The sequence below is a fragment of the Malaya genurostris genome, chromosome 3, assembly GCF_030247185.1.
Source record: "Malaya genurostris strain Urasoe2022 chromosome 3, Malgen_1.1, whole genome shotgun sequence".
Classification (NCBI taxonomy): Eukaryota; Metazoa; Arthropoda; class Insecta; order Diptera; family Culicidae; genus Malaya; species Malaya genurostris.
The window spans coordinates 64,508,432-64,536,180 of NC_080572.1; the positions used below are offsets into that span (position 1 = coordinate 64,508,432).

At 36.7% G+C, this 27,749-nt stretch overlaps 1 protein-coding gene across 8 annotated transcripts in view; it reads left to right on the forward strand.

Annotated features, from left to right (window-relative positions):
* LOC131436917 (beta-arrestin-1) overlaps positions 1-27,749 on the forward strand; it is a 249,149-nt gene that overhangs the window by 173,220 nt on the left and 48,180 nt on the right. For 7 of the 8 annotated variants that reach the window (XM_058605900.1, XM_058605908.1, XM_058605903.1 and 4 more), the window contains exons 5-6: positions 7,892-8,251; positions 8,315-8,472. In XM_058605900.1, the coding sequence (XP_058461883.1) occupies positions 7,892-8,251; positions 8,315-8,472 (518 nt within the window). Of the gene's footprint in view, positions 1-7,891; positions 8,252-8,314; positions 8,473-19,952; positions 20,094-27,749 lie in introns of all 8 variants that reach the window. The other variant, XM_058605909.1, reaches the window with a different exon arrangement.

The window sequence follows — 27,749 nt, forward strand, 5'->3', positions numbered from 1 at the left end:
CTGGTCTCAGTAATGTAATCTTATGTGAGATATTTATTTCATCTGGACTAATGAAATTGACCGGTTCCCGGGAGTAATTGATTACCTGATTTGAGAGCTGAAAGTGGTTTCTGAGGACTTGTGTAATACCGTAGAAAGATTAAGATTATAGTTTGATTTGTTCAGTGAGTGTATGTTTTATTTTCTTTTGAAGGTCGATAGTAGGATCATAAGAATCTTGATATTAATGTCGGCGAAGGAGCAATTGATATCAGGTGTAAAACTTTGCTTCCGCCGTTTTCCGGCCGTACCGGCTGAGGCTGGTCAAAATACATAGATGATAATGCCTTTAAAGTGAGTGTGTGTACAGTGCCTAACGAATTGTCATCGCCGTTTCAGTGACATTTGTTCTTGTTTTCGTATTATTCACGCTCGAAAATGTCTGTTTATGTGCCCGATTCTCGTCATTTGCGGGAAGTTTTACTTTTCTGTTACAATTCGAAAAAAATGCAGCTGAAGCGCATCGAATGCTCTCAGAAACTTACGGTGATGCTGCTCTGAGTAAAAGAACGTGTCGGAGTGGTTTCAACGTTTTAAAAATGGTGATTTCGATGTCGAAGACAAACATGGTGGTGGAAGAGAAAAAACTTTCAAATATGAACAACTAGAAGCATTGCTTGATGAAGATTCGTGCCAAACCCAATAATGTGAGTCAGCAAACCATTTCAAAACGTCTCGCTAAAAGAAAAGCGGCCACAATATCAAGAGCAATTGACAAAGTCATCCTCCAACACGACAATGCTCGACCTCACATCGCAAAAGTGGTCAAAAAGTACCTGGAAACGCTGAAATGGGAAGCCTTGGCCCACCCGCCGTATTCCCTAGATGTCGCCCCTTCTGACTTCCACCTATTCCGTTCGATGGCACACGGCCTGGCAGATCAACATTTTCAATCCTTCGAAGAGTTGGAAAAATGGATTGCTTCATGGATAGCGTCAAAAGAGGACTCCTTTTTTCGAGCTGGGCTCCGAAAACTACCGGAAAGATGGGAGAAAGTTGTCACTAGCGATAGACAATACTTTGAATAATACATTTGTAAGAACTTTTTTGCGATGAAGCTTTTAATTTTGGAAAAAATGGCAGAAGCAAAGTTGTACACCTGATATGAGAATCGAATTTAGTTTGAGCTTTTGGAACTGATAGACTCCTAACTTCAATCATGGAATGTTCCAAATGATCTTTTGTTGTATCGTTATCGGCCGAATTTTGCAAAAAAAAATTTCAAGGTTCACATTGTTTTCGGTTTAAGATTTGTATTCTAGCCTATTAGTTATAAGGTGGTAGAATATAGAACTAACAGAATTAATTATTGTTTTATTTAAAATCTCGAATGTTATTGGTAGCTGATCAAAGTTTGAGTAATCAGTTCAGCGCAAATGTTACACCAAATATATTATATATCAATATGCATCACTCTTGCGATTCACGAGGGACATCACAGTAAAGTGCGGTGGTAAAAAAGGTTACTAATACACTACAAATTTTTTAATGCACATATGACAGCCATGGATTCAGTACACTGAATCAAACAAACCCAAATATATGGAATATTTCTCGATATACACTGCACGAAAAAATAAGCTGTAAATACGGTTTAGAATTGCAATCTGATACTAACTCGGAAGAGAACACATTGTTATATAAAAATTCCCTATTTATATAAATGAGTGTGAAATGTAAACGCAGAACTAAACGAATTAATCTTAATGCTAATTCCAAAATTTTACCAACATTTCCGAATTAAGTATTGCAATTTCTTGATTTGAAAATTTAATCCATTTGTATTCAGGTTTACTGTGATAATGATTCCCGATTCCAGTCCAGTTTGTTCAGAGCATATCATTGAACAGCAGATATGTAATACTACGGTATATTATTGTTTGTAATGCTGTTGGCACTACTGGTATTGCTCTATGTCTTTAATTTACTGTTTATCCGTGAGACAAACAGGTCGAAATCATAGTAAGTTTACAGTTAACAAATCTTTTTTGCTTACACATTAATTCACTAGAAAGAAGAACGGCTGATTTTAATAACACAGTGCTGCCACTATGAACATTTATTACAAATGAAATTGAAGAAAGTGAAACATCCTCCGAAAATTTTCATTTTCATTGGTGATTAAGACGATAGGTCTTAAAGAACGTAATTCTACATTATTTATAGGCAATATTTACTTTCGTCAGAAAAACACATGAAAATGTTCACACCTCTATTTGGGCATCATGCTCAATTAGTTGTGACATTTCACTTCTGGGTGCACGATAAACGCAGACTATTAAATTTGACTGAACTAATAGCCTTGAGCGTCACGAGATGGTGTTACTGTGATGTCCTTTTCGATTTGTATTGAATTCGTTAAAGTGATCCATATTGATATATAATATATTTGGTTACACTGAGCTGCTAGAACCAAATCAATTGTAGAAGGATTTCTCTTAGAAGGTAAACTAGCTGGGCTATTAGGAAATACAACTGGTTGAAAACCAGCGGAGTGTTCATTATGAAGAATTCGCACTTTCTAACATTTTTTTCTGGTTATTCACCAGAGATGCTTAGCATTTAGACGTTTTTGCAAATCTCATTTGATTTATGATAATGATTTAAAATTGGATTTTATTGGATGAAAATTTAAATTCTTTTGTCTGACATGACATTATCAATCACAAATTGGATACATCGCTTTCGCTTGAGCAAACTTAAAACTGCCCCAGGGTAGTTTCATCAAAAAACACAAACACGAAACTGTGTTGGCTTCGCACTAAGCAACGGGGGTTTGAGCAAACCTGATACAAAAAACAGGTTTGAAACCGACTCGATTTTCAGTTCAACATAGTTGAAATTAGGTTCAAACAAACGGTTTGTCAGCAGGTAATGCGGAAATTGGGTTAGGTTTGGTATCAAGCGAAAACGACCTTAGTAATCGACTGCTTTGTCCATCACTACGGCAAGCAGAAATTAGATAGTTGAGTGTTTGTAGGTGTCCTCAGGGTGGTGTACTATCCCCAATTTTATGGAACCTGCTCTGGTTGATGGTTTGTTAAGAAAACTTAATGACCTTGGATTCCCGATTTACGGTTTTGCAGACTATTATAACTATTATTGATTGGCCGGTATCAAAGCAAAGCCTTGGTATTACATTCCTTTAGTGGAATTTGACCTTCTGTTTCAATAGACTTCGCAGCCGACTGACACTACGAATCCTTCCAGGTCGGGGGTCGAACATACGACAACTGGTTTGTAAGACCAGCGCCCTATGCATTGCCGGTATCAGCTATTACTTTTTTTTTATTTAATGCAGCAAGCCCTGCTATCTTTTGAGCAAAGGTAAGATGTTCTGTAAATCCGGGTAAAACATGAATGGTACTATTCACTCATCGCACAATAATCACAGGAGCTCGTTCATTACAGTTCTTTGGTTCAGAGGTCACTGTGGTTGATCAAGTTAAATACGTCGGGGCTATTCTTGATTCAAAACTGAATTCGTCCGTTCACATTGACTTCAGAGTTAAGAGAGTTTGCATGGCTTTTGACAAATGTTGACGAGCTTTTAGATAATCCTGGGAACTCAAACCTAGATTCATTGGATCTACACAACAATTTTAGCATATGGCTCTTTTGTATGGTGGCAGAAAGGAGAAGTTGCGACAGCTCAGTCAAAGCTAAATCATCTCCAGAAGATGGTCCTAATGGCGATGACAGGGGTATTCACGACAACTCCTACTGCTGCTCTAGAGGCACTACTGTGCAGTTTATACAGTAACCCTATAGACTATACTCCTAGTCACACTCGCTTGTGGAATTGCCAAACATTCAATGTGAGATATCCTTTTCGTGATGAGTGGTTGTCTTGGTATTTGGAACGACAACTTGATGAAGACAGCTTGTTATACAGACGGTTCTCTGTGGGATGGTCGTGCTGGAGCTGGTTTCTATTGTCGGAAAAAGGGACTAGATCAGTCTTATTCACTTGGTGGATACTGTACTGTGTTTCAAACAGAAACACAAACGTGAATTATTGTACCCCACACGCGATTCTGTGTGGGGTACAATAATTCACGGTCGAATCTAGTGCTCGCATGTTGAACTCAAATTGAAGACCTCAGCATGTCAAATGCTATTTACTTCCTATGGGTACCCGGTCATTCTGGTATTACTGGAAATAAATTAGTTGGGTAAAGCACGAGACTTGTTCTTCAGTTGCATCCAAACATGCCAGCTATTGGAGCAGCTTGCAAACTTGCGCTCAGATAGAAGTGTTTTTACTGAGTGTGAAAAGTGTCAAAATGTATACTGCATTTTTCCAAGTATCATTTCGGTTTTCTGGTCGGAGTTCTGACTGGATATTGCAAACTCTACTATCGCATGGCTACTATTCAGCGAGCTGTGAATGCCTTTACGATACTTCATAGCATCTGATATATAACTGTCCCGCATTGACGCAACTATGTATTCGGGATTTTGGTTCTCCATACATGGTTGAGTCTGTGTATGTGGAGCTAAAATTAAACGATATTCTATCGTTTTTCACCCAATGTGGTAAGGAGCTATATTCAGAGAGATTTATCGTTCCTCCTGGATTGAAAGAATCCTTTCTGTATTGACCTTAATAGGTTTTAGCAGATTGTTTGGCATTCCTTATGGGGTTCCGAATGTATTTCTGCTCATACATACAGCGAATCGTTCTGCATTCTTCCGGAAATGCAGAATGGTGTCGCTTTTGTAAAATCTCTAAAAATGATGAGAATTCACGATAAATACAAATCTCTAAATAACTAGAGGAACGTACCACATTGAGCCATTTAGTCTGATTCCTGATTCCCATCACGGAAGCCATGTTTTAAACCCTTTTTTCGTAGATGTCAATTAAATTTTTTAGTCATGCAGGGTTTGTCGAAAAAATCCACCACTGAAGTTTTTTTTTCTTTAGATAAGAAACTGTATTCCCTACGAATTGTCCATACCATGCAGAATTCGTGAAGAACCGAACCATTGTTCTAACATTTCTTCACCACTTTTATGTCACGTTTTCTTTTTAGCCTAGAAAAGAAACGCTTCAGTCTCAGCGATGACCTCATCGTTCAATGCAGATCTCTTTCCAGCAAGCTTTGTTTTCCATTCTAAATACAGAAAATAATCGATAGGGGCTAAATATGGTGGTTCAGGTAGCAATATAAATTGCATTTCATGGAATCATTCCAATTGAAAAGCACGGTTTTTCCTTAATTTGAACTATTTCATTCCAAACTTTCAAACGATTCAAGCATACTGTAATACTCAATTAACGAAATTTTCTTCGCATCCCAAAATACAGAGGCCATAACCGAGTCCGCCGACGTTTGAGTCTTCGGGCGCTTTGGTCGGCTTTCATCAGATGCTGTTCGTCCATTCGACTTCGACTATTGATTTGGCTCAAGCGTGTAACGATAGATCCATGTTTTATCCATTGTAACGTATCGATACACAAATTTCGATTTATTACGCTTAAACGTATCCAACGTATTCAAGTGCTCATGCAAATTTCAGCATACTAAGCGCTGGAAAATTTCAGCATACTCAATACTGGCAGATTTGTTTAGAACAGAGCCCGGGTAATGCTTATCAAGCCACTTTCTTTTTTTCATACAGTAAGTTTTCTATTAGAAAACAGTGCTGTAGTAACACAAGAAACTCTTCTTTCTCCATTGTTTCTAGTTTGCCGAAAGTAGCTTCACTGAAAGCACAATCGGATTTCGCATTTCTCTATAAAGCCTAACTTTGCTTGAAATCGGTTCAGCCATCACGAGAAAATAGAGCGGTAATAAAACAACGCGATTTGTCGGGTAAGTCACTTATTCCTTTGTATCTTCGGAATCAAAAACATTACAGCCATTTGATTTTCGAACTTGATGGATGGCAAAAAAAATGCTTTCTAAGAAGCCTAATTTTGTTGAAATCGGTACAATCATCTACGTGAAAATTGAGCGCTTACATCACTTATACCACTACATCTCCGGTACCTAAAGTGACAGCCATTTCGTTGTCCGTTATATCTCCGGGACCAAAAGTAACAGCAGTTTTATTTTCGAACTTGATCAATGGCCCTATAGCAACTTTCAAACTAGCCATATGTTTGTTGGGATCGGTACAGTCCTCTTCGAGAAAATTGAGTGCGTAAAAAACGGGTCGAAAAAAAGGTCCTGCTAACCCTCAGTAGGATAAACGTATACTGAAGGCGTTCGAGCAAAAGAAGGAGGTTTCAGTTCGGGATGTGTCCAAAAAAGTGGGCACTTCGAAGTCAAATGTTCTTTGTGCTAAAGAACGTTTGAATCTTCGAACCTATAAGAAGCAGAAACAATCGAAACGTTGTCCGAAACAAGAAGCATCGATCAGGCCGAGGGTTCGAAAACTGAACAATACAATTCTTGCTGGAAATTTGAACTGCATAATCATGGACGACGAAACCTACGTGAAACTCGATTACAAATCCTTGCCGGGACCACAGTATTATACGGTGCGCGAAGGGCAAGTGTTAAACCAGTCCGAGACAACGATTGAAGTCGAAAAATTTGGTAAGAAAGCTATGGTCTGGCAATCAATTTGTAGCTGTGGTAAGATTTCGTAACCCTTTATCACCACTGCTTCAATGAACAGCGAAATATACATCAAGGAATGTTTACAAAAACGACTTCTACCCATGATTGGAAGCCACAAGGATCCTGTTGTCTTCTGGCTAGATCTTGCTTCTTGCCACTACTCGAAATCTACGGTAGAATGGTATACTGAATCCACCAAATTGCCCACAACCTCGACCAATTAAGGAAATTTGGACAATAACGAAGGCACATCTTAGGAAACATGTCTCGGCAGCCGAAACCATGCAACAGTTCGAAAAAGATTGGAAAAAGTGTCAAAACTTGTCGCCTTGTGTCTGTACGGAATTTAATGAGGAACGTTCACAAGACGGTGCGCCAGCTAGTCTAAAATGGCTAAGTAGCAAATGTTGAAAATAATATTCTGTTGTTGTAGTCTAATATTATCAGTATATCGAATAAAATTTGAATATCTAGCACTTGTGAATTATTTACAGTGAAATCAAAGTGTGACCATACTTTCTGGGACAGTCTTTATCAAACCAAAAGGTGGATGAAGAACAGTTCTTTTTCCTTCTATTTTTTATAGTGTCCATTTTGAAATGTATGTTGGTGAAACACATAATTTTCTATTAGAGATAGTAGGTGGAAGCAACTAGTTCGGGCTTAGCAAACAAAAAATATTTTGCCGGCTATGGATAAAAGTTTTTATTTTTTGGTTTTCGGGTAAGTGTTAGGTTTTGGTCGGAAGATAGTCGGACTCGGGTCGGGTTTGGGTAATTTTTTAAATTTTCATTCAGATAAGCGGGTTCGTTTTCAGGTTCAGAAAAAAAGATTTTTATCTCTAATCCAGCACGCGTCGGGTTAGGGCTTAGGAATTTTCCATTACATATCTTGATACCAAATTTCATTTCCTACTGGCAGAACATAGAATTCAACTTGAATTACCCACCCATTTATGATACAATTCGGTATTATGCCTATGAATTTTAATGCGTTTTTCAAATGTAATCGAGGAAGTATCTTTCGCTGGTCCGAAATTTCAGACTGGGCGCGCAACAAAGTATCATCATTTCACGAGTTCGTTCTGTTCGTTCTGTTCGTTTCTGTATCCAAAAAAACGTTGCTACTTTTTCTGAAGGAACAAAACAACTAAAACTTAAACACAACCATAGTAGCAATTCACGTGACATCGTATCAGCTATCGCACGTGAAAGCATCTTCGTTGGTAACTTTTTTTTTAATATTCTGTTTCCGTTTTTTGTTTTTCTATTTTTCAGATCTTTCCGCAACTTGAAACAGACCGACCTCTGACCCGCCTACAGGAACGGTTAATCCGAAAACTCGGACCAAATGCCTTCCCATTCTACTTCGAAGTGCCACCTCACTGTCCTGCCTCGGTTTCACTTCAACCGGCACCCGGTGACACCGGAAAACCGTGCGGTGTGGACTACGAACTGAAGGCTTTCGTGGGCGAAACACCCGAAGATAAGCCTCACAAGCGAAACTCGGTGCGATTAGCAATTAGGAAAATTATGTACGCACCATCCAAACTGGGTGAGCAACCATCGATCGAAGTCAGCAAGGAGTACATACTGAAACCAAATAAAATCCACCTAGAAGCGAGTTTGGACAAAGAGGTGAATGACCTAATGACATGTTTTTAAATTAAAATTCACTGATCTGTTCTGTTTTTCACCCAGCTTTACCATCATGGCGAGAGTCTATCGGTAAATGTACATATAGCGAATAACTCGAGTAAAACGGTGAAAAAAATCAAAGTCTCCGTGCGACAATTTGCCGACATTTGTCTCTTCTCCACGGCGCAGTACAAGTGCACGGTTGCAGAGGTTGAATCAGAGTAAGTACTGTCGTACCCGATAAGTGTTTCTCACACCGTTTTTGCTGCTATGTGAAAGAGCGAGAGAGTGAAGGGAACTCACTGCCAAGTTTCTTCCAGCAATGTGAAAAGCATCGTCAAGGGAGTGAACGTTCCAGTTGTTTTCCATCTCGTTCCCTTTTGCCCGTGCGGGTTCTAATTGGGCACAGTTGGACACAACAGGAGGAGACTTTAGTACAAGGGATTTCTCGGAAATGGAAAAATATCTGATTTGCGTTTTTCATTTTCTAGGAGATACGCAAAACGGAGACATTTCCTAGTAAGCCGTAATAAAATTTGAATCACTGTAAACTAGGAGTGCCATCATTAATCAGCTAACGACCATAAACAGAAACGTTTGAAACAGCAGCCAACATTCTAGACATTGCGACCTGGATGAAGATCAATCCAATAACATTTCAACACTTACCACATATGTAATACCGAATAGTTGCAACAAGGCTCCTGCCTTAGGACTCGTTTTCCATAATTTGTGCTTCGTGAACAATTTTACTGTTTTCATCAATCCCATTTCGTAGAAACCACATGGATCCGTTTGATGCTCGCGTGATTCAATAGCGAAAAACGCTATGCTCACGAATGTGGTTTTTATTTTCATGCTTGCCGGTCTAAGAAGTACTTCGACGCAAAAAAAAATCGACATACAGCTGGTTTGGTTGGTCAGGTTAGTTGTGATTTCCCCCTCAGGGGGTGTTTGTAGAAATGAACTTCAAAACTTGTTAGCAGTGAACAGTCGTAAAAGACGGTGTCTCAGTCAGTCAGTTTGTGGGTAGGAATTGAACAGCGAAAACGACGGAAGGAGTTTTCGACCGGCTAATCTTCAACATGCATGCGAAATAACGATTGTGATGGGCCTTTGATAGATCAAATTACTTCTGGCACCACCGAAATTTTTTTTTTGCTGCGGTGGAGACGGAAGTAGTTTGTGAATTTATGTGTGCTCGATATATTGGATGTTGATTGAGAAATATTCCAATACTAATTGCCAGTCAAATGAGGGGTTTCATCACTGGTTGGATTTTTTTGATTTATTATATCGCGTAATGAGCATTCCATTATTCATTATTGACAATGCAAAAACAATTCGAATTTGTATTAATCAAGATATATGATCATAGTTTAAACTGCACTGTGTCGATTCGAGAGCGCATTTTTTCATATTCATGGAGGGTGTATTGGATCAAAATGACACAGCGAACATTTTCTGTAATTTTTGATCCGTATGAATGAAAAACCTTTTCGGGTTTAAGTGTATCTTAATCATAGCGTATTGTTCACATCTATCAAGTTTCGTAGTTATTAATGTCGTCGAAACAAGAAATTGTCCGTGAAAAAATTTGTTGCACTTACAATCAAAATCCAAAGGCGTCCCGCCGTTGGATCGCTGAAAAACTTGGAATTGCAAATACAATTGTGTTTCGTGTGATAAAAACCATCAAGAAACGTAATGCAGCAGTCCAAGAGCCGTCGAAACGTATCATTTCGAGATGTCACTAAAAATTCCAAGGTGTCAATCGGTTTTGTGCAGAAAATCATGAAGCTGAATTCCGCAAAGCAGAATGAAAAGCGAAACATCACTGCGAAATCCGTGCCCGGAAACTTTACACGAAGCTGCTCATTAAATCGTATTGCATCGTGATGGATAACAAAATTTACGTCAATACAGTTAATTTCCGGGGAAGTATATCTGTTTATCATGTTGATAAATTCGTTGATCCAGAGGATTTTTGAAATAAGAAATTATGGAAATTTGTAAACAAGTTCCTGATCAGACCGGCGCACAGTGGTTCGAATCAATAAAAACGTGGACATAAATCAATAGCTGCCAGACCGTTCTTTTAATGCATATAGTTGCTTTGAAGAAATTATTTACAAATATATACCGCGTAATTTGATCCTATCATTATTTGTTCATGGCCTACTTTGACAAAAAATGTAACCATAACTTTTTTTTCTGAAGAGATAGACATTTTTTTTTTCTACAAAGTTTTAGAACTATTAAAAATAATTTACTTTGTCAAATATACCAAAAGTCTAGGTCGCACCGTTTCGGATATACAAGGCGTTTTTATGGCAACCCCCTTAAAATCAGTTTTTTATTCATAAATTGTTTCGAGTTATTTTGTTATGCATACTTTGTTTGGAATAATTGTAGAATTTATAAAATCGCATATTTTTGTTGAAGATAGTGCATAGGTTTGTTCTTTCCTGGCAAAGTTACGCAACATTTTACCTTTTTTTTACCTAGGATAAAACCTTGCACCGAAGCGAAATATGCAACTTTATGCAGCTGATTTTTACAAAATTTGTAGGAAAAGATGTGCCCAATATTATAAAAAAAAATCTAAGTGGAACTCGGTGGAACTTTTTTTTTAGGTCATTTCAAAGTTAGTTTAAATTACTGAATTATGGCAACCCCCTTAAAACTAGTTTTCTAGTCATAACTTGTTTCGTGTTATTTTTTATGCATACTTCGTTTGGAATAATTGTAGAAAATATAGAATTTCATAATTTTGTAGAAGCTAATGCATAAGTTTATTCTTTTCTGGAAAATTTATGCATAATTTTACCTTTTTTTACCTAGGAAACCTTGTGCCGAAGCGAAATATGCAACTAAATGCAGCTAAGTTTTTATAATACTTATAGGAGAACATGTACCTTATCAAATTTATTTTCCAATGAGAATATCTTGAGTAATATTCGTATGACTCATTTTCACTATGGCCATGCTGAAACCATGAATGGTTAAGAAACAGAGGGCGTCACGCGTCTGCTATTTCTGTAACTCACTTTTGCAGTGAGCGTCGCCCGATCAACATCTCGTCTTAAAAATCGTGTTGCTTCGCGATAAGTCAATTTATTTACACGTTCAAACATGAAATCTCTTCGTAAAGGTTTGTACTTTAACAATACTTTATCATATTTTGTCTAGAATACATTTTTCCATTTTTTGAATATGTGTTGAAGTTTTGATAATTTTTCGGATTTTCAATAATTAAAACTAAATTTGAAAAGGCCTAAAATTGCATCTAGTTTCACTTAGATTTATTCTAATATTGCCAATTGTAAAAAGCAACAAAATAAAAATCGCAACAATTTGCTTAAGTTGCGCGTGCAAACATGAACTTGTTTATGCGTGTTTACGCGCGTCCAGACTGGTAGTCGGAAATAGGATAGAAATATCTTTCATATATTTGCATACGTGCATAGCATGTATAGTAATAATCCATGGGGTATTTCACACAAAGCCTTTTTTCAACAGCCTGTAAAATATAACAAAGATACAAAAATTCGTCCAAGGCATAAACGTACGGTTTTTTCTTAGGTTTCAAATAAGCGATTCCATAAAACAACCTTTATAGTTTATTGAATGAAAAAAGTTAAAAATTAATAAACAAATAAAAGAAATCCAAACTTGGGCACAAGGAAAACAGCCGTGAAAAAACGATGATAGATGGTTTTTGTAGACTCCTAGTAGCCTCTGACCCACTGATTTCGAATATTTATTACAAACCTATCAAAACTGGAAAGAAATTGTCACTGGAAGCAATTGATATGCTAGAACTTACAACAGAACAAGAAATTAGCGATACGGAAAACTCTGACGATAGCGTTACTGATACTGATTGATCGAATGCAATGCGACTAAGTGACATATTGTAATGATTTATTAGGTAACATTAACTACCTAGTTGATTGATTAGGTTGTGAAAAGTATTGGGAAAAGTTACTCATTTAAATGCTAACTTTGTAGTAGATACTTAGGTAATATAGATAAATTCTACGTAGGTATATCCAAAAAAAACTGTTTTTAAAATAAAGCGAATATTTCAAAAAATATTTTTTTACAACTTATGCATTAGCTTCTACAAAATTATGAAATTTTATATTTTCTACAATTATTCCAAACGAAGTATGCATAAAAAATCACTCGAAACAAGTTATGACTAGAAAACTAGTTTTAAGGGGGTTGCCATAATTCAGTAATTAAAACTAACTTTGAAAAGACCTAGAAAAAAAGTTCCACCGAGTTCCACTTAGATTTTTTTTTATAATATTGTGCACATCTTTTCCTACAAATTTTGTAAAAATCAGTTGCATAAAGTTGCATATTTCGCTTCGGTGCAAGGTTTTATCCTAGGTAAAAAAAGGTAAAATGTTGCATAACTTTGCCAGAAAAGAACAAACCTATGCACTATCTTCAACAAAAATATGCGATTTTAAAAATTCTACAATTATTCCAAACAAAGTATGCATAACAAAATAACTCGAAACAATTTATGAATAAAAAACTGATTTTAAGGGGGTTGCCATAAAAACGCCTTGTATATCCGAAACGGTGCGACCTAGACTTTTGGTATATTTGACAAAGTAAATTATTTTTAATAGTTCTAAAACTTTGTAGAAGAAAAAAAATTTCTATCTCTTCAGAAAAAAAAGTTATGGTTACATTTTTTGTCAAAGTAGGCCATGAACAAATAATGATAGGATCAAATTACGCGGTATATAATTGTAAATAATTTCTTCAAAGCAACTATATGCATTAAAAGAACGGTTTGGCAGCTACTGATTTATGTCCACGTTTTTATTGATTCGAACCACTGTGCGGCGGTTTACGCGGATGTGGCGAATAAACACTATCTTTCCATCACTTCCGAAACCATCAACGGTACGATTCACACGGAAGAGTAACTTAATAAGCGTCTCTTGCAATACACAACGATGCCTGATTTAGTATCCTGCCACAACGCTCGAAACCACTTTGGAGTGATACTGAGCCAACGAAGTCTAGTGGAGCTTAGCGGCAAAAGATATAAACCAACCGAATGCGCTAAAACTTCATCCAATTTTGGGCGTTCAGGAGGATAGAACTTTGCAAAAATTCCAGAACTATTAAAACAGAACTGTCAGAGTGAAAAGTTAAAAACTTACGTCAAAGATGTGATAGACCGAGTGATGTGGGTTGTTCAAATATCGAGGATGAACTCGAATTCCTTTGAATCACACAGAGAGTGTGTGGTCTTTCATGTTTGCTATTCAACAGTGCAATTTTGAAAAGATGAAGGATACGTACGTCGGACTAAAACTGATCGAACTTGAAATTACTATATCAAAAAGGGGGTCGTCTAGTGTGACAGATTAAAAAAAACGATTTTCCCCTATAAATAATATCTTAAGCTTGTATACAAGACATGTGAGAAAGAATGGTTAAAAATTTGGGCGCGTGCTTAGGCCATTCAACTTTTAACACGCGTTTTTCTTTGAAAACGATTTTTGGCAAACTGCTGCCATGATGTCTCGAAAACTACTTGATTGTTTCTGCTCAAGTTTACACATAAGCTTCTGCGAATACATAACTTCAAGGGAAACTAAAAGAATTAGTATTGCTTTGTTAGTTTTGACGTAAGACTACATAATAAAACCATACAAATACAAATAGTGGTCAGGTTTTGAATGTGTACATCTCAAACAACTTTCGATATCATTACACCGATTGCTTGGGAAACTTGAGTGAAACCATATATTTTGAGTAATTAATAGTCGAAACTTCAATTAATAACAAACAATGTGTAATTTTCATTTTTTCTTTAAAATTTTCAATTTATTTTATTCTGGCTCAGTACAGTCTCATTTGTCGCGAATTAAATGGCGTATGGTGTTTATTTTTTCCGATAATCAGAGCAGCCAGAATCGTGGCATTAATGGAATGTCTCGTTTTTTTCATCTGTTATTGTTGATCGATGTAACTCCGGAAATATTCTGTGTAATGAGTTAACCAAACTTTTTAGGATCGTTTAAAAGTTATTAAAAAAAATAGAAGAAATACACAACGGTTTCGGTTTCTTTGAAAAAAAAAAACGGATTAGCATTAGAATATCACTATTTTTTACCTGGAGCTGTTAGTGGAATGTATTCAACAGTTTCACTTTTTCTGTACCATTTAATTCCACTATTTCACTGTCACGTTATTACACTTTCACAAAGTCACTATACTTTAATGAAGCATAACAAACGTTACAATACAGATACGCGTATTTCGGAATGTTACTTACATCCTTCTTCAGTGTATCGGTTTTATAAGTTTGTTTGAAAGAATGCTGTAATGCTGCTCCTTTTATACGAAATGTCTTATTGTCAACGGGTAAAAACGGGAAGAAATAGGTAGTAACAGACGGGTAGGACGGTAGTTTGATTGTCAGCGGAGGGCAACAAACTGAAGAAGTGGGATATTAAGAGATTAATTATTACCTAAATCTATTTGTATCTTATGTGTCGGTAATAGCTTGAATAGCCAGGAGGGCTTATTTCCTTGGTCACGATTCAATAAAGAAATGGAGTTATTTTTGAAGATTTCTAAACTTTCAGCTGTGTCTAATTTCCATGGATTGGAAATTTGTCTTATGATTTTTATGTCGTTGGTAGTGAGTTCATGATCTTCAGAAAAGGCATGTTCAGCTACTTTTGACTTGAAATGATGTGGTAGTCCTTTCTCTAATTCTTTAGATGCTTTCGCTATTTCAGCGACGTGCTCTTTGAAACGGATGTCTAGAGTTCTCTTTGTTTGTCCAATATATATTTTATCACAATGAGAACACGAGATTTTGTATACCCCAGATTTTTTCAAATTATCCGTAGGATCTTTTGTAGAACCTAGTAAATTTTTCAATTGACAGTTCATGCTGCTGAATACTAAATCCAAACCAAATTTATTTAGTTTTGATTTCAAAGGATGTGCAATGTTTGGATTGAAGTCTACCGATATTCTTTTTAAATTTTCCGATGGGGGAGACAGAGTTGTAAGTGATTGTTTTTTCAACAATCTTAATTTTTTGTCGAGGATTGTTTGAATTGAACGTTCCGGATATCCATTGAGCTTTCCAATTTCGAAAATAAAGTTTTTCTCTTTTATTGCAGCATCTCTCTTAAGGGGTAAGGTCAGCATTCTGTGAATCATATGGTGGAAAGCCGCCATTTTGTGTTGGTGGGAATGATTAGAAGTATTTGGTATGACCCGATCTGTGTTGGTTGGCTTCCTGTATATCTCGAAATTTAAGGTTTTTGCCTCTCTGATAATGAGGATATCTAAGAAAGGTAAACTGTTGTCTTTCTCCTCCTCATAGGTGAATTTAATGTTTTCATGTAAGTTATTAATCATTTGTAAGAAAGTTGATAAATCATTGCGTTTGATGATACAGAATATATCATCAACGTATCTCCACCAGCGATTAGGTAATAATCCCTGGTTTTTCAAAAGTTCTTCAAGATTTGCCATAAACAATTCGCATAAAAACGGGGAGAGCGGATTACCCATTAGTGCCCCTTGTAACTGTTTATAAAATCCGCCTCTGAATATGAAATAATTTACATCCATACAAAGCCGAGTTAGGCTCAGATATGACCTTACTTTGCTTTTCCATAAATTGTTACTATGTTGTTGAAGTAACCAATCTTCTAATAGATTAATTGAGTCTTTCACCGGGACACTTGGGAATAAGGCGGTTACATCGAATGACACCATTATTTCGTCTTCTTCGATTTCACCAGAGTTTTGAAGTTGACTCGTAAATTCTTGTGTGTTGGGGACTGATCTACTGAAAAATTTTTTTGGCATAGAATGGAATTCTTTTACTAGCCATTTGGCGATTTTTTGGGTAGGGGCTCCCACTGAAGAAATAATTTCCCTTATTTCGTTACCAGGTTTGTGAACCTTTGGTAGTCCTTTGATTTTGGGTAAAGAAGGGTTAGGAACTTTGAGGTGATTGAGGTTGATATCGAAGTTTGGATTACATTCAAGAAGAGTTTTATCCACTTTTTTGATAATTTCAGGAAGGGGATGGATAAAACTCTATCCTCGTTCAAACGACCCAGATAGAGCCGCCACGGTGGGACGAACAGGATGATAGAATAGAACAAACCAGTCCAAAGGGTTCTCGACAATAATCCGACCGGTACACGAAGAAGAGACTCGATGCAGGCAATTTTTTTTCTGGGTTCATTTAATTGAAAGCACTATTTATAAGGAACCTTACAACATTTCTCGGAAAAATGACTCCTTCCTTTGTACTTCTCCCCGAGCTTCAAGCCTGTCGCAAGTGGCATGCATGAGCTAAGGCGGCAAAACATCATGAATAGGTTAACTTTAGGACAACACTTCAAAATTGTGGAAATTTATTTTCAAAATCAGTGTTCATAGCACAAATATCTCGAGGCGCATTTTTGGTTGAATGGTTACATCAAAATTGCCGTATTTTGAGCAAAGATAATCCACACACCGTTCAAGAATTACCGATAGATCCCGATAAATGTACTGTTTGGTGCGGCTGGAACCATCGGTCCTTATTTCTTAAAAAATGAGGAAAGACGACGCGTTCCGTAAATGGAAACCGATACAGAACCATTAGCAATGAATTTTTGTTGCCAAATCTTCAAGATATGGTTGTGGACGAAATGTAGTTTCAACAGGATGGTGCCACTTGTCATACTGCGGCCGAAACAATCGACTTATTGAGAGAACATTTAAACGACAACATTATTTCAAGAAATGGACCGGTGAATAGGCCTCCGCGTTTGTGCGCTTTGACGCCATTTGATTATTTTTATATGGATAAACCAGTGACCATGGATGCTTTGGAAACCAATATTCAACGTGTCATTACTAAAATACGCCCTCAAATATCTGAAAAAGTGGTCGAAAATTGGACCTTTGCGAAAAATGATCATGGCAGCCATATGCCCGAAATCTATAAAAAATCTATAAAATCTATAAATCTATAAAATCTATAAAAAAAACAACAATTGCCATTTCATAATTAGACATGTGTTTTATTTAAATTTCAAATCAGCAAGCTCTAAAAAACACCCTTTACATGGGCATTTCGTCCAAGATTTTGAGAATGCCCTTCTTTAACTGGTATATGGTGCAGACCTTGTTTTCGTTGAACTAATAGGCCAGATAAAAACTTTTGAATCTCGCACGGTCATCGAATGAGGACGTCTCCTGCTACCGCCTGATGGTCTTGTAGACAAAGTTCCGCTTGATCCCACACGATTTCAGCAGCCGGAATATATCGTACACCGGATCGCTCATTATCCAAGCGAAGCCTAATACTCCCGATACTCTTTCATCGCGTGTAACAAACACCAACCGACAGAATGTCAACACCACGCACAACCGTTACAGTATATATGAAGCCAATGCTGATACTAATACCATTAAAAAATATGCACGTTGTAACTTTATCGCGTCGGTGACCTGAGGCAACGTAAGAATTTCTTTCAGTGTATCATTCAGTTGTCAGTGGTTTCCTTCACATTCGCGTCGACATGCATATTGTTTACTTTTAAAATGAAATTTTGAAAATGGCGTTTCAAAACAGGAGCTGTGAAATCTAATATTTGAAAAAAGCTTAGAAAATCCTAATTGGTCACAGATTTGCCACGGCATTTTTTCGGGACAATGGGCTGATGTCATTGATAGCTTCATTCTTCTAATTCTACACTGCAAAAAAAGGAACCTCGTGTCTAAGCATAAAGAACAGGCCGATAGAAGAATTAGCGAAAAAGTATTTGGTTTAGCTAGGCATCTGTACGTGCGGTAAAATCGACTATCCATTCATCTCAAACGGGGACCAGTAACAGTGAAATCTACATCAAAATGTGCCTTCGAAAGCGTCTATTAACACTTCTAAAGCAGCATCCCCAAGCACTCTGTTTGGTGTCGATTTGGCCTGATATTAATCGTCCAAATTGTCCAGAGCTCCGGCCGATCGAGAAAATGTTAGGCAACGATGAAGGCTGATTGTCGTAAAATGGGAAGAACTTCAAACAGAAGAAAGCTTACAAAACCAGAGAAGAGTCATCCATCGTCATAGATCCGAAGGTTTCGATATAAGGGTAAAATTCAGATACACTACTGCCAATGCGCATATATTTTTTTAAGTTTTGTTAATCCCTTAACGATTGTGTTATGACACAAAATTTATTTGCCAGATGTACTCCCAATTAATTCCCGTTATTTTTCTATAGATAGCATTCCATGTTTCATACTTGTATTGGTGAAACATAGGTGTAACTCCATTTCGTTGTATTGATAGTCGGAGCTGTGTTGACTTTTTTCAAAAACAGTTATTTCAATCAGTGTTTATCGTACGTCAAAGTTTTCAGTATACAAACTAAATATTGAACGTATGTCCCATGCATTGCTTTTTATGTTCAATCAAGGAAAACGGGTACGTGCGTTTGAATAATTTTATGACGATCGTGCTCTAAAATTTGAAATATGTGAAACGTGGTTTCGAAAATTCAAGGAAGGTTATTTTGTGGGAAGTGGGTGCCGCATGAACTGGTCGAGAGACAAATGGAGCACCGAAAAGTGTGCGTGGGACATACTGCTCCAACGGCACAAAAGGAAGTCGTTCATGCAAAAAATATTTTTTTAGTACCCCCTACACGCAAAGAATCGTGAGAGAATCCTGGTGAAGCATTGACGGCACGGTCGAATCGGTACGGTCGGAAGGTCATGCTGTCTGTGTGGTGGAACCAGACTAACGGCGATCGCTACTGCAAAACTAACAATGGCGATCGCTACCAGCAACAAATGAACGATTTGAGTGGAGCAAAATGGCAAAAAAAAAACTGAACAGAAAATATAGATAGACAGGCGAGTTTGCTCCACGGTAGTACACCAGCTCTCCAGTACTTGACCATGATGTTTACTCTTCAGACCTGACCCCATCCGACTATCCTCTCTTTGCCTCGTTGGGTAACAAACACACTTTCTGAACAGCGCTTCGGTTCTTCCGAATATTTGCGAAAACGTGGTTTATCCAGTGGTGCAAGACCACAGGCAGTCAATTCTTCTGACAAAATATCCACAAATTACCGAAAATATGGCAACAATTGTGTAGAAAGCCGTAGAAAATTTTTCGAATGAAACAAATACAACGGTTTCCTAGTCATTAATAAATTATGATGCTAATTAGAGTCAATTTTTTTAATCAGTGAATTTGTTGCAATAATTTTAAAGTAATTTGGTAAAACGCTTACTGTTTTTGCAATCTCCCACTACTAAGCTCATCGAAATTTGGTAGGAGGGTGGGTTCCTGTTCCCGAGCAAAACTTGTTGAATTTGCATATTTGTGGGTGATGCTAATTAATCAAGCTATGTTGTTTAACCGCAACACCATGTATGTAAATAATCATGTTTATTTGCGTGGTACATTTTCACCCGAAGCTAATATTTAAATAGTGTCTACCAGTGAAGAAAAGTGAACTAGTTTCGCGGAATTTTCACCCGAAGCTAATATTTAAATAGTTTCTGCCAGTGACGAAAAGTGAACTAGTTTCGCGGAATAAAAATCAATAAATTACAAAATAACATTCAAATCTTTTAAACAGAATAGAAAACGTAAATGCCGGAATATAATTTTCATTTCATCTAGAGAGTGCATCGTTGGTCCCGGTTTTACCCTATCGAAAGTGTTCATCGTGAAACCTCTGCTGAGGCACAACAAACACAAACGAGGACTCGCTCTTGACGGTCAGCTGAAGCATGAAGACACGAATCTGGCATCCAGTACAATGTAAGACTATCCCAAATTCAACCAATAACCCCTTTAACACTCCCAGCATTCCTTCCAATGGCATACAGTAGTAGTTCACGAATTTCACCATTATCTTGTTGTTGTTGTAATATCACAACCATACGGGAGCTTTCTACATCAGTTGGTGGAATAAGGGTAAACGTTGTATTGACTCAGCAGAAAACAGTAAATTAATATCCTTCACATTAGGACGAACAAACACCCCCATCCTACATCGGCGTCCGACTAACCGTGTTCTGATGGGAAATGTAGGCTCCCGCTTGTAATCATCCTGTTCTTTAAAAACAAAAACGGTTTCACGGTGGTTATGGCTTTCGATGCTTGTCACATTTAGCACATGCACAAATCTGTAGGAATGAAAAAAAAACTTGTAGCTTTCACCTTCTCCAATTAAAAAATGTCTCTTACACTCCGGAAAAATTCAAACACCGTCGCTAGGACAAGGAAAGTCAGAAGAGGTCACCCAGCAAAAAAAAAGACATGGTTCAACAGGTGCCAGTTCTCGAGTTTAGCTTTGCGTTAGAATAATGGAGGGTGAGTGTTTTCCTTTTACAAACCACCTACCGTCCCCATTTGCACAACTGAACTGCTGTCTGAATGAGAACGTTGGTTCGGTTGCAGTAAAAGAAACAGAGCGAAGTAGTTCGTGATAAGCAGTAGTTGTCTACAAAGTATTATTTATTTTTGCTCTAGTTTAATTCCAGTTAATTTTAGGTCGTCGAAATAAAACCATTTCCAGACATCAACAGTTCGCATTCCCGCGCTAACCGAGATCGTTATATTTAGAACCCCTCCACAATTTTTTATAGCATTTCCAGCAGAAACATAAAATCGCCTGCAGGAATAAGAACTAAAACTGCACTAGAGAAACGAAAAAAAAAACCGAAAAAGTCACTGACAGTCTGGCAGGTTGAGACTGGCTGGTTAAAATTGTTGCTTCGTGCTTCCGTTTGCTTGTAATACACTTTTATCAGGTGGTGAACCTGTAAAACCGTAAAGTTGATGTGCACGCCAACAGAAGGGAACAGCGATGAAGTGATGGCGTGGAAGCATTCAATAAATTGCTATGAACAAAAAAAAAATATCCCCGATGACACACGCTGGCACAATGAAAACGGCCTGGCTCGACGTTGCACGTACGACATGTTGCATGACATTGCATTCTCTCTGTTCGGTTGACCAGCTTTCACTTTAACGCAATTATGGATGATGCTGATTCCACTTTCGAATTTGGTTAGGAGAAAAACTAAATGGGTACCGGATGGTAAACTTCGGTAGACCGCAGAATTGTTGATGTCGTGTTTGGCGTCTAAGTCAGTCAGTGTCATCAATTAGACATCCGTTAGCTATGTGCGAACATTGAATATATCTGATATGCACCCTTATTCTGAATGATCACGTATTGATTTTTCGATCGTATTTCATTTGTATTCCCAATAACGCTAGCAAAATCAAAGGTAGCTAGGATTCGATCAAGCCACATTCGATCGAAAAATAAAAACGTCGTTATTCAGAATATGGGTGATGATTCCCGAACAGGAAATTTTAGAGAAATGAATTTTCATAGTCGTTATATCTGAACCCTTTGGAGAATACTTGATGAATAAATTCGTCTATCATTCTATCCTTTATGAATAAATTCGTCGATGAACAAAAACTGAACTTTTCTGAAAATGTTCAGTGCACGTAAGGAGGTTGAAATGAATAAAAAAAGCTAAATTTTTAGCTCGTGCAATCAAAGCAGCAAGGGCTATCATTAATAATAGTTATAATGATAATAAAACATTAATAAATAGCATGCTGTGCAACTGATTAAAAAATATTACCCAATTTAGCTTGAATATCATACGCAGAAATAACAGGAGCGCAGGTTGTGGCTATACCAATTCAAACGCCAATGTGAAATAAATGAGTATTTACTAAAAATCTAGAATCACTAAGGTTTTTGACATTTCCGGAATATTAAAGGCAAACATTTTAGGTATTTTTTGTTCATAAATCAATTGAAGTTTGCTCTAGGTGAAATATATCGAGGAAACTATTTTCTGTTTATAAACAAATATTAAAAAATTTTGGTGCATGGTGGGCCATTTAAAGTGGAAGCATTTGTTTCTTAACAAAATTTATTTAAAAAACCATTTTATTTATCTCCATTCCGATTATAATTTATTTTGGTTCAAGGAGATACGTTGCAGGGTTTTTTCTGAAAATGATATCGCCTTGAGTTCAAAATGTGGGACGATGGAATTTTTCGGTGTTTTCCTCAATCGTTTTGGCCAATGTATCGGTTGTCTTTGAGTTGAGCTTTGGATTTCAAATAGCCCCACAAAAAAGTCAAATCGGATGATCTCGTAAAATCACCGTTTTGCGATATGACTCGTCCGGGGATCAATGGTCGTAAAAAATGATTGTTAGTCGAGCTGTATGGCAGGTTGCATTGTCCTGTTGAAACCATTTTCACGAACAATGGGCATCACAAAATCATTTATCAAGGATCACCATCAAGGATCACCATTGACAGTTTCCGTTTTTGTTTCTTGGAAAAAATAGGGAGTAATCACCATATCCGCACAAACACCACATCAAACTGTAACTTTTTGGTCGTATAGAGGCTGTTTCTGAATTAATTGAGGGTTTTCAGTGCCATAAAACCGACAATTTTGCTTATTTACGCATCCATTTAACGTGAAATATGCCTTGCCTTACATGATGATTTTTCACCAAAAGTTGGCCTCGTTCTCGACAATTTCGATGATCAATACTGTTCCAGTGTTCGATGTACTGTTCCATGGTAGAATTGTCTTGGAATGACGCATGCAACGCGGTATGTCAATAGTCGATTTGACAATTCCGTCAAACGTTATTGGGTTGCCCGATGCTTCCAATTTGTATGGCCCACCCTTTATTTTCATAGAAATTTGAAATTGTAGTAGTTTGGGTATGTTAAATTCAAAGCTATCTATGCATTTTTGCTTATCAGCCTGATGGAATAATCTCACACTTGCTACAAAAATAAAAATTCTAGAACTATAGAAGAGTTCGGAGCTTAACCAAGACTGCAAACAAAAACATCTATGAAATTTTTTATTCTAACTGATTGATTTCGGTACCAGCTAAAATTTACAGAAATCGTAATTCCTCGGTCTCTTTATCTGAGAAAAAATAGTTGTTTACTCTGTTGAAGACGTGTACGTTTACAAATTTTCATCCAAATCGGAGCCACTTTTCTGCTGTTAAGGTTAAATGTAGTCTCAAAAAATGCACGCAAAAGGCTATAACAGGATAAGCATGTAAAATCTGCCCCCAAAGGGAATTCATATTACAAGGATAAATTTTTTAAATATTAAATATTTTTAAATATTTTAAATATTTAAATATTGAAATGGTGTGATAAACCCCGTTCCAGATCCTTGGATGCTTTCCCTATTTCCGCTATGTGTTCCTTGAAACGGATATCTAATGATCTCTTTGTTTGTCCAATGTATAATTTATCACACTGAGAACATGAAATTTTGTATACCACCGATTTTTTCAATTTGTCAGTAGGATCTTTAGTAGATCCTAGTAAAGTTTTCAACTGGTTGCTAGTACTACTGAACACTAAACCCAAGCCAAAGGGTTTTAATTTTGATTTAAGTGGTGAAAAGGTGCAAGAGCTTTGGAATTATTCCGACATGCTGTAAAATACGGGGTAGGAAATCTTTCTCTAATAACATTATGGGTAAAATTCAGAGGGAAATTTTAAAAGAAAATTTAAAAAAGTTGTATAGCATCCAAAGTATAAAAACCTTGGAATGTTATAATTTCCATTTAAAACTAGCAAAACAATACCCCCATGGTTTCGAAATTTTTCTAGCCAAAGTAAAGTTCGCTGAGCACTGTGAATCAGAACGCAAACGAACTCTACTCAACAAAAAATTTGAAAATTTACTTTCCCAAAACCGTATGGTCCATCCTCCAAAACCTTCGGTACAGTTTTCAGAAAACTTCCTAGTTAATCGTTCATCACAAAATTTCACACACGAACAAACAAATCTTCTCAACTTGGGGTTAAATTATGCCATTTCTTCCAAAGTTAATCTCGAACAGGTTATTATAGACGTTGAAACAGGTCTAGATAGCTGTAACCTTCCTTTTTCGAAAATAAATGACGCCAGGACTATTGTAGCTGAAGTCATTAAAAATATTCCCTTAAGAAATGAACAAACTAAAAATGAAAGAGAGCTAGTTAAACAATTGCGGGAAAAGCCAGTTTTTTATGTTAAAGCTGACAAGGGAAATAAAGTTGTTATTATAGATAAGGATGATTATGACAGCATAATCATCCAAAAAATTAATGACGGACCACATAGGAAACAAAGGTCCGACCCCCTTCCAGAAATTATCAAAAAAATAGATAAAACTCTCATAGAATGTAACCCTAACTTCGATATCAATCTCAGCCGCCTCAAAGTCCCTAACCCTTCATTACCAAAAATCAAAGGATTACCTAAAGTCCATAAACCTGGGAATGAAATAAGGGAAATCATCTCTTCAGTAGGAGCCCCTACCCAAAAAATCTCCAAATGGCTAGTGGAAGAATTCAAAAATATGCCGAAAAAGTTTTTTAGTAGATCCATTCCCAATACACAGGAATTCGCTACTCAACTTCTGAACTCAGGTGAAATCGAAGATGACGAAATAATGGTATCCTTCGATGTAGCCTCCTTATTCCCAAGTGTCCCGGTGAAGGACTCAATCAATCTGTTGGAAGATTGGTTAGTTAAACAAAAAAGTAGTAGTTTATGGAAATGCAAAGTAAGGTCTTACCTTACTCTAACCCGGCTTTGCATGGATGTAAATTATTTCAAATTCAGAGGGGAATATTATAAACAATTACAAGGGGCCCCAATGGGTAATCCGCTCTCTCCATTTTTATGCGAATTATTTATGGCAAACCTCGAAGAACTTTTAAATAAACGAGGATTACTACCAAATCGCTGGTGGAGATACGTTGATGATATATTTTGCATCATCAAGCGTAACGATTTGGAAAATTTTTTGGATACAATAAACAATTTACATAGGAACATAAAATTCACCTGCGAGAGGGAGACAAACAACAGTTTACCTTTCTTAGATGTTCTCATTATACGGGAGGCGAAAACTTTATCTTTCGAAATATATAGGAAGCCAACCAATACAGAGCGAGTAATACCTAATATTTCTAACCATTCTCACCAACATAAAATGGCTGCATTTCACCATATGTTTCACAGAATGCTAACATTACCCCTCAGAGATGATGCGGTAGTGAAAGAGAAAAATTTTATCTTCGAAATTGGAAAGATCAATGGATATCCGGAGCGCTCAATCCAAACAATCCTCGATAAGAAATTAAGATCATTGAAAAAATTATCACTCACAACTTTGACCCCCCTATCAGAAACCTTGAAAAGAATATCGGTAGACTTCAACTCTAACATGGCATATCCACTTAAATCAAAATTAAAACCCTTTGGCTTGGGTTTAGTGTTCAGTAGTACTAGCAACTAGTTGAAAACTTTACTAGGATCTACTAAAGATCCTACTGACAAATTGAAAAAATCGGGGGTATACAAAATTTCATGTTCTCATTGTGATAAATTATACATTGGACAAACAAAGAGATCATTAGATATCCGTTTCAAGGAACACATAGCGGAAATAGGGAAAGCATCCAAGGATCTGGAACGGGGTTTATCACACCATTTCAAGTCGAAAGTAGCTGAGCATGCCTTTTCCGAAAACCATGATTTCACTACAAATGACATAAAAATTTTAAGACAAATTTCCAACCCATGGAAATTAGATTCGGCAGAAAGTCTGGAAATTTTCAAACACAATTCCACTTCTTTACTAAACAGAGACCAAGGAAATAGGTATTCCTGGCTCTTTAAGTTACTACCTACACACAGGGGACAGACAAACATAGAAAACACTTAATCTCTCCCTACCCTAAACAAATTAGATAATTTTTTCGAGGTGTTTATACCTGTTGTAGGAATCTACCTACTTCCGTTCCATATAAAAGGAACAACATTACAGCATTCTTTCAATAACTAAACAAAACTATCACACTGAAGATGAATATAAATTGTATTCGAAATGTGCATATGTGATGTGACGTTTATTATACAAGATTTATAGTGTCGTGAGATACATAGTGAATTTGTATAGTGACGTGATATACTTATAACAGAATTAAATGGTAATATTTAAAAATTTATCCTTGTAAAATCATTCTGTTCAAACACTCAAACGAAAAGTTAATGAATTCATATTGTTATACAACATTCGAAAGGCCATAGACTGGAATTGGAATTTTTGAAGATGTATTTTGGCACCACCCCAGATTTTTTAATGATAAATAACAAATTTTTGGACATGTTAAAGTGGTATGTTTTCATATTTTTAAAAAATGTGGACGACCACAATATTTGATTGATAGGGGACGGGTATAGCGTGATGGGTAAGTCGATGCCCTTTCACGCAGCCCACCTGGGTTCGATTCCCAACCCCGCACATAGGGTCAGAAAATTTTTCTGCCCCGAAGAGGCGAATGACCTTAAGGTTAAAACCTCTATAATCGAAACAAAAAAAAAACAATATTTGATTTTTTTAAAAATAAATAACAGTCGACCATGCGTCCCCACCAAGTTCTGTTAAAAGGAAACGCATGGTGCTTTTTTCTAGTAGTTTATGCAACTCAAGCGCAGGGCTTAGGAATCAAAGTAACGAAAAGGAGGTAATGAGTTTCAACCTTTGCATAATACATACACGATCATACTTCGGGTACAACCTAGAAAGCTACAAAGCAAGAACTTACTGGTATGTGGTTCATATATGAACGTCGCGAGTATCACACATATGAAATTCGGTTACGGCAGTCAAGAACTAGAGCGGGTGTCAGTTTTTACATGTTGCTGATGTATGTAATAAAAGAATAACGAAAGAAAGAATGAAAATTTCATTACAGTGTCAAAAGTTATCATAAAGATATGTTATCGAGGGATGTCTATAGCTTTCTGGAAAAATGTGTGATAAAGATAAAGTAGGATTTTTGTGTTTGAAAACGTCAATCGAATCTTTAGGATGGTTTTCATGGTTTGAAACAATAACAGATGTAAAAAAATATTGATGCGTTATTTTTCGTTTTTGAGTTATAACCTTTTGCATAATATCAAGTCATGCATTTATCGACCATGTCCATTAAAAAAACTTGATTTGCTGAATCGATTTCTTTAATTTTTGGGTATATTGTGTAATGTGTGTAAATATCAGAGAATACATAATGACGTCTCATGTACCAATCAACTCAGTAAGTGATTATTCACTCTCAGAGAAACGCCTCCAGGTTTTTACTGGTTTAACATGGCCAAATATTATTAAGCTTCGTGATATGCTGGTGTCAATGAGAAAGATTTGGTCGTATTTTTTGTTCAAATTGCGGAAGTTCTAATAAGTCACTATCATCAATCCTTGGATTGGAACGAGAGCAGCAAGTATCGAAATATTGTAACTCAGGAATAGAAGCTTTTGAGAAGGATGTTCTGCCAAGCAATTTTGGATTTAAAGCTTTATTACGAGATGACCTAATTGAGACACACATACCAC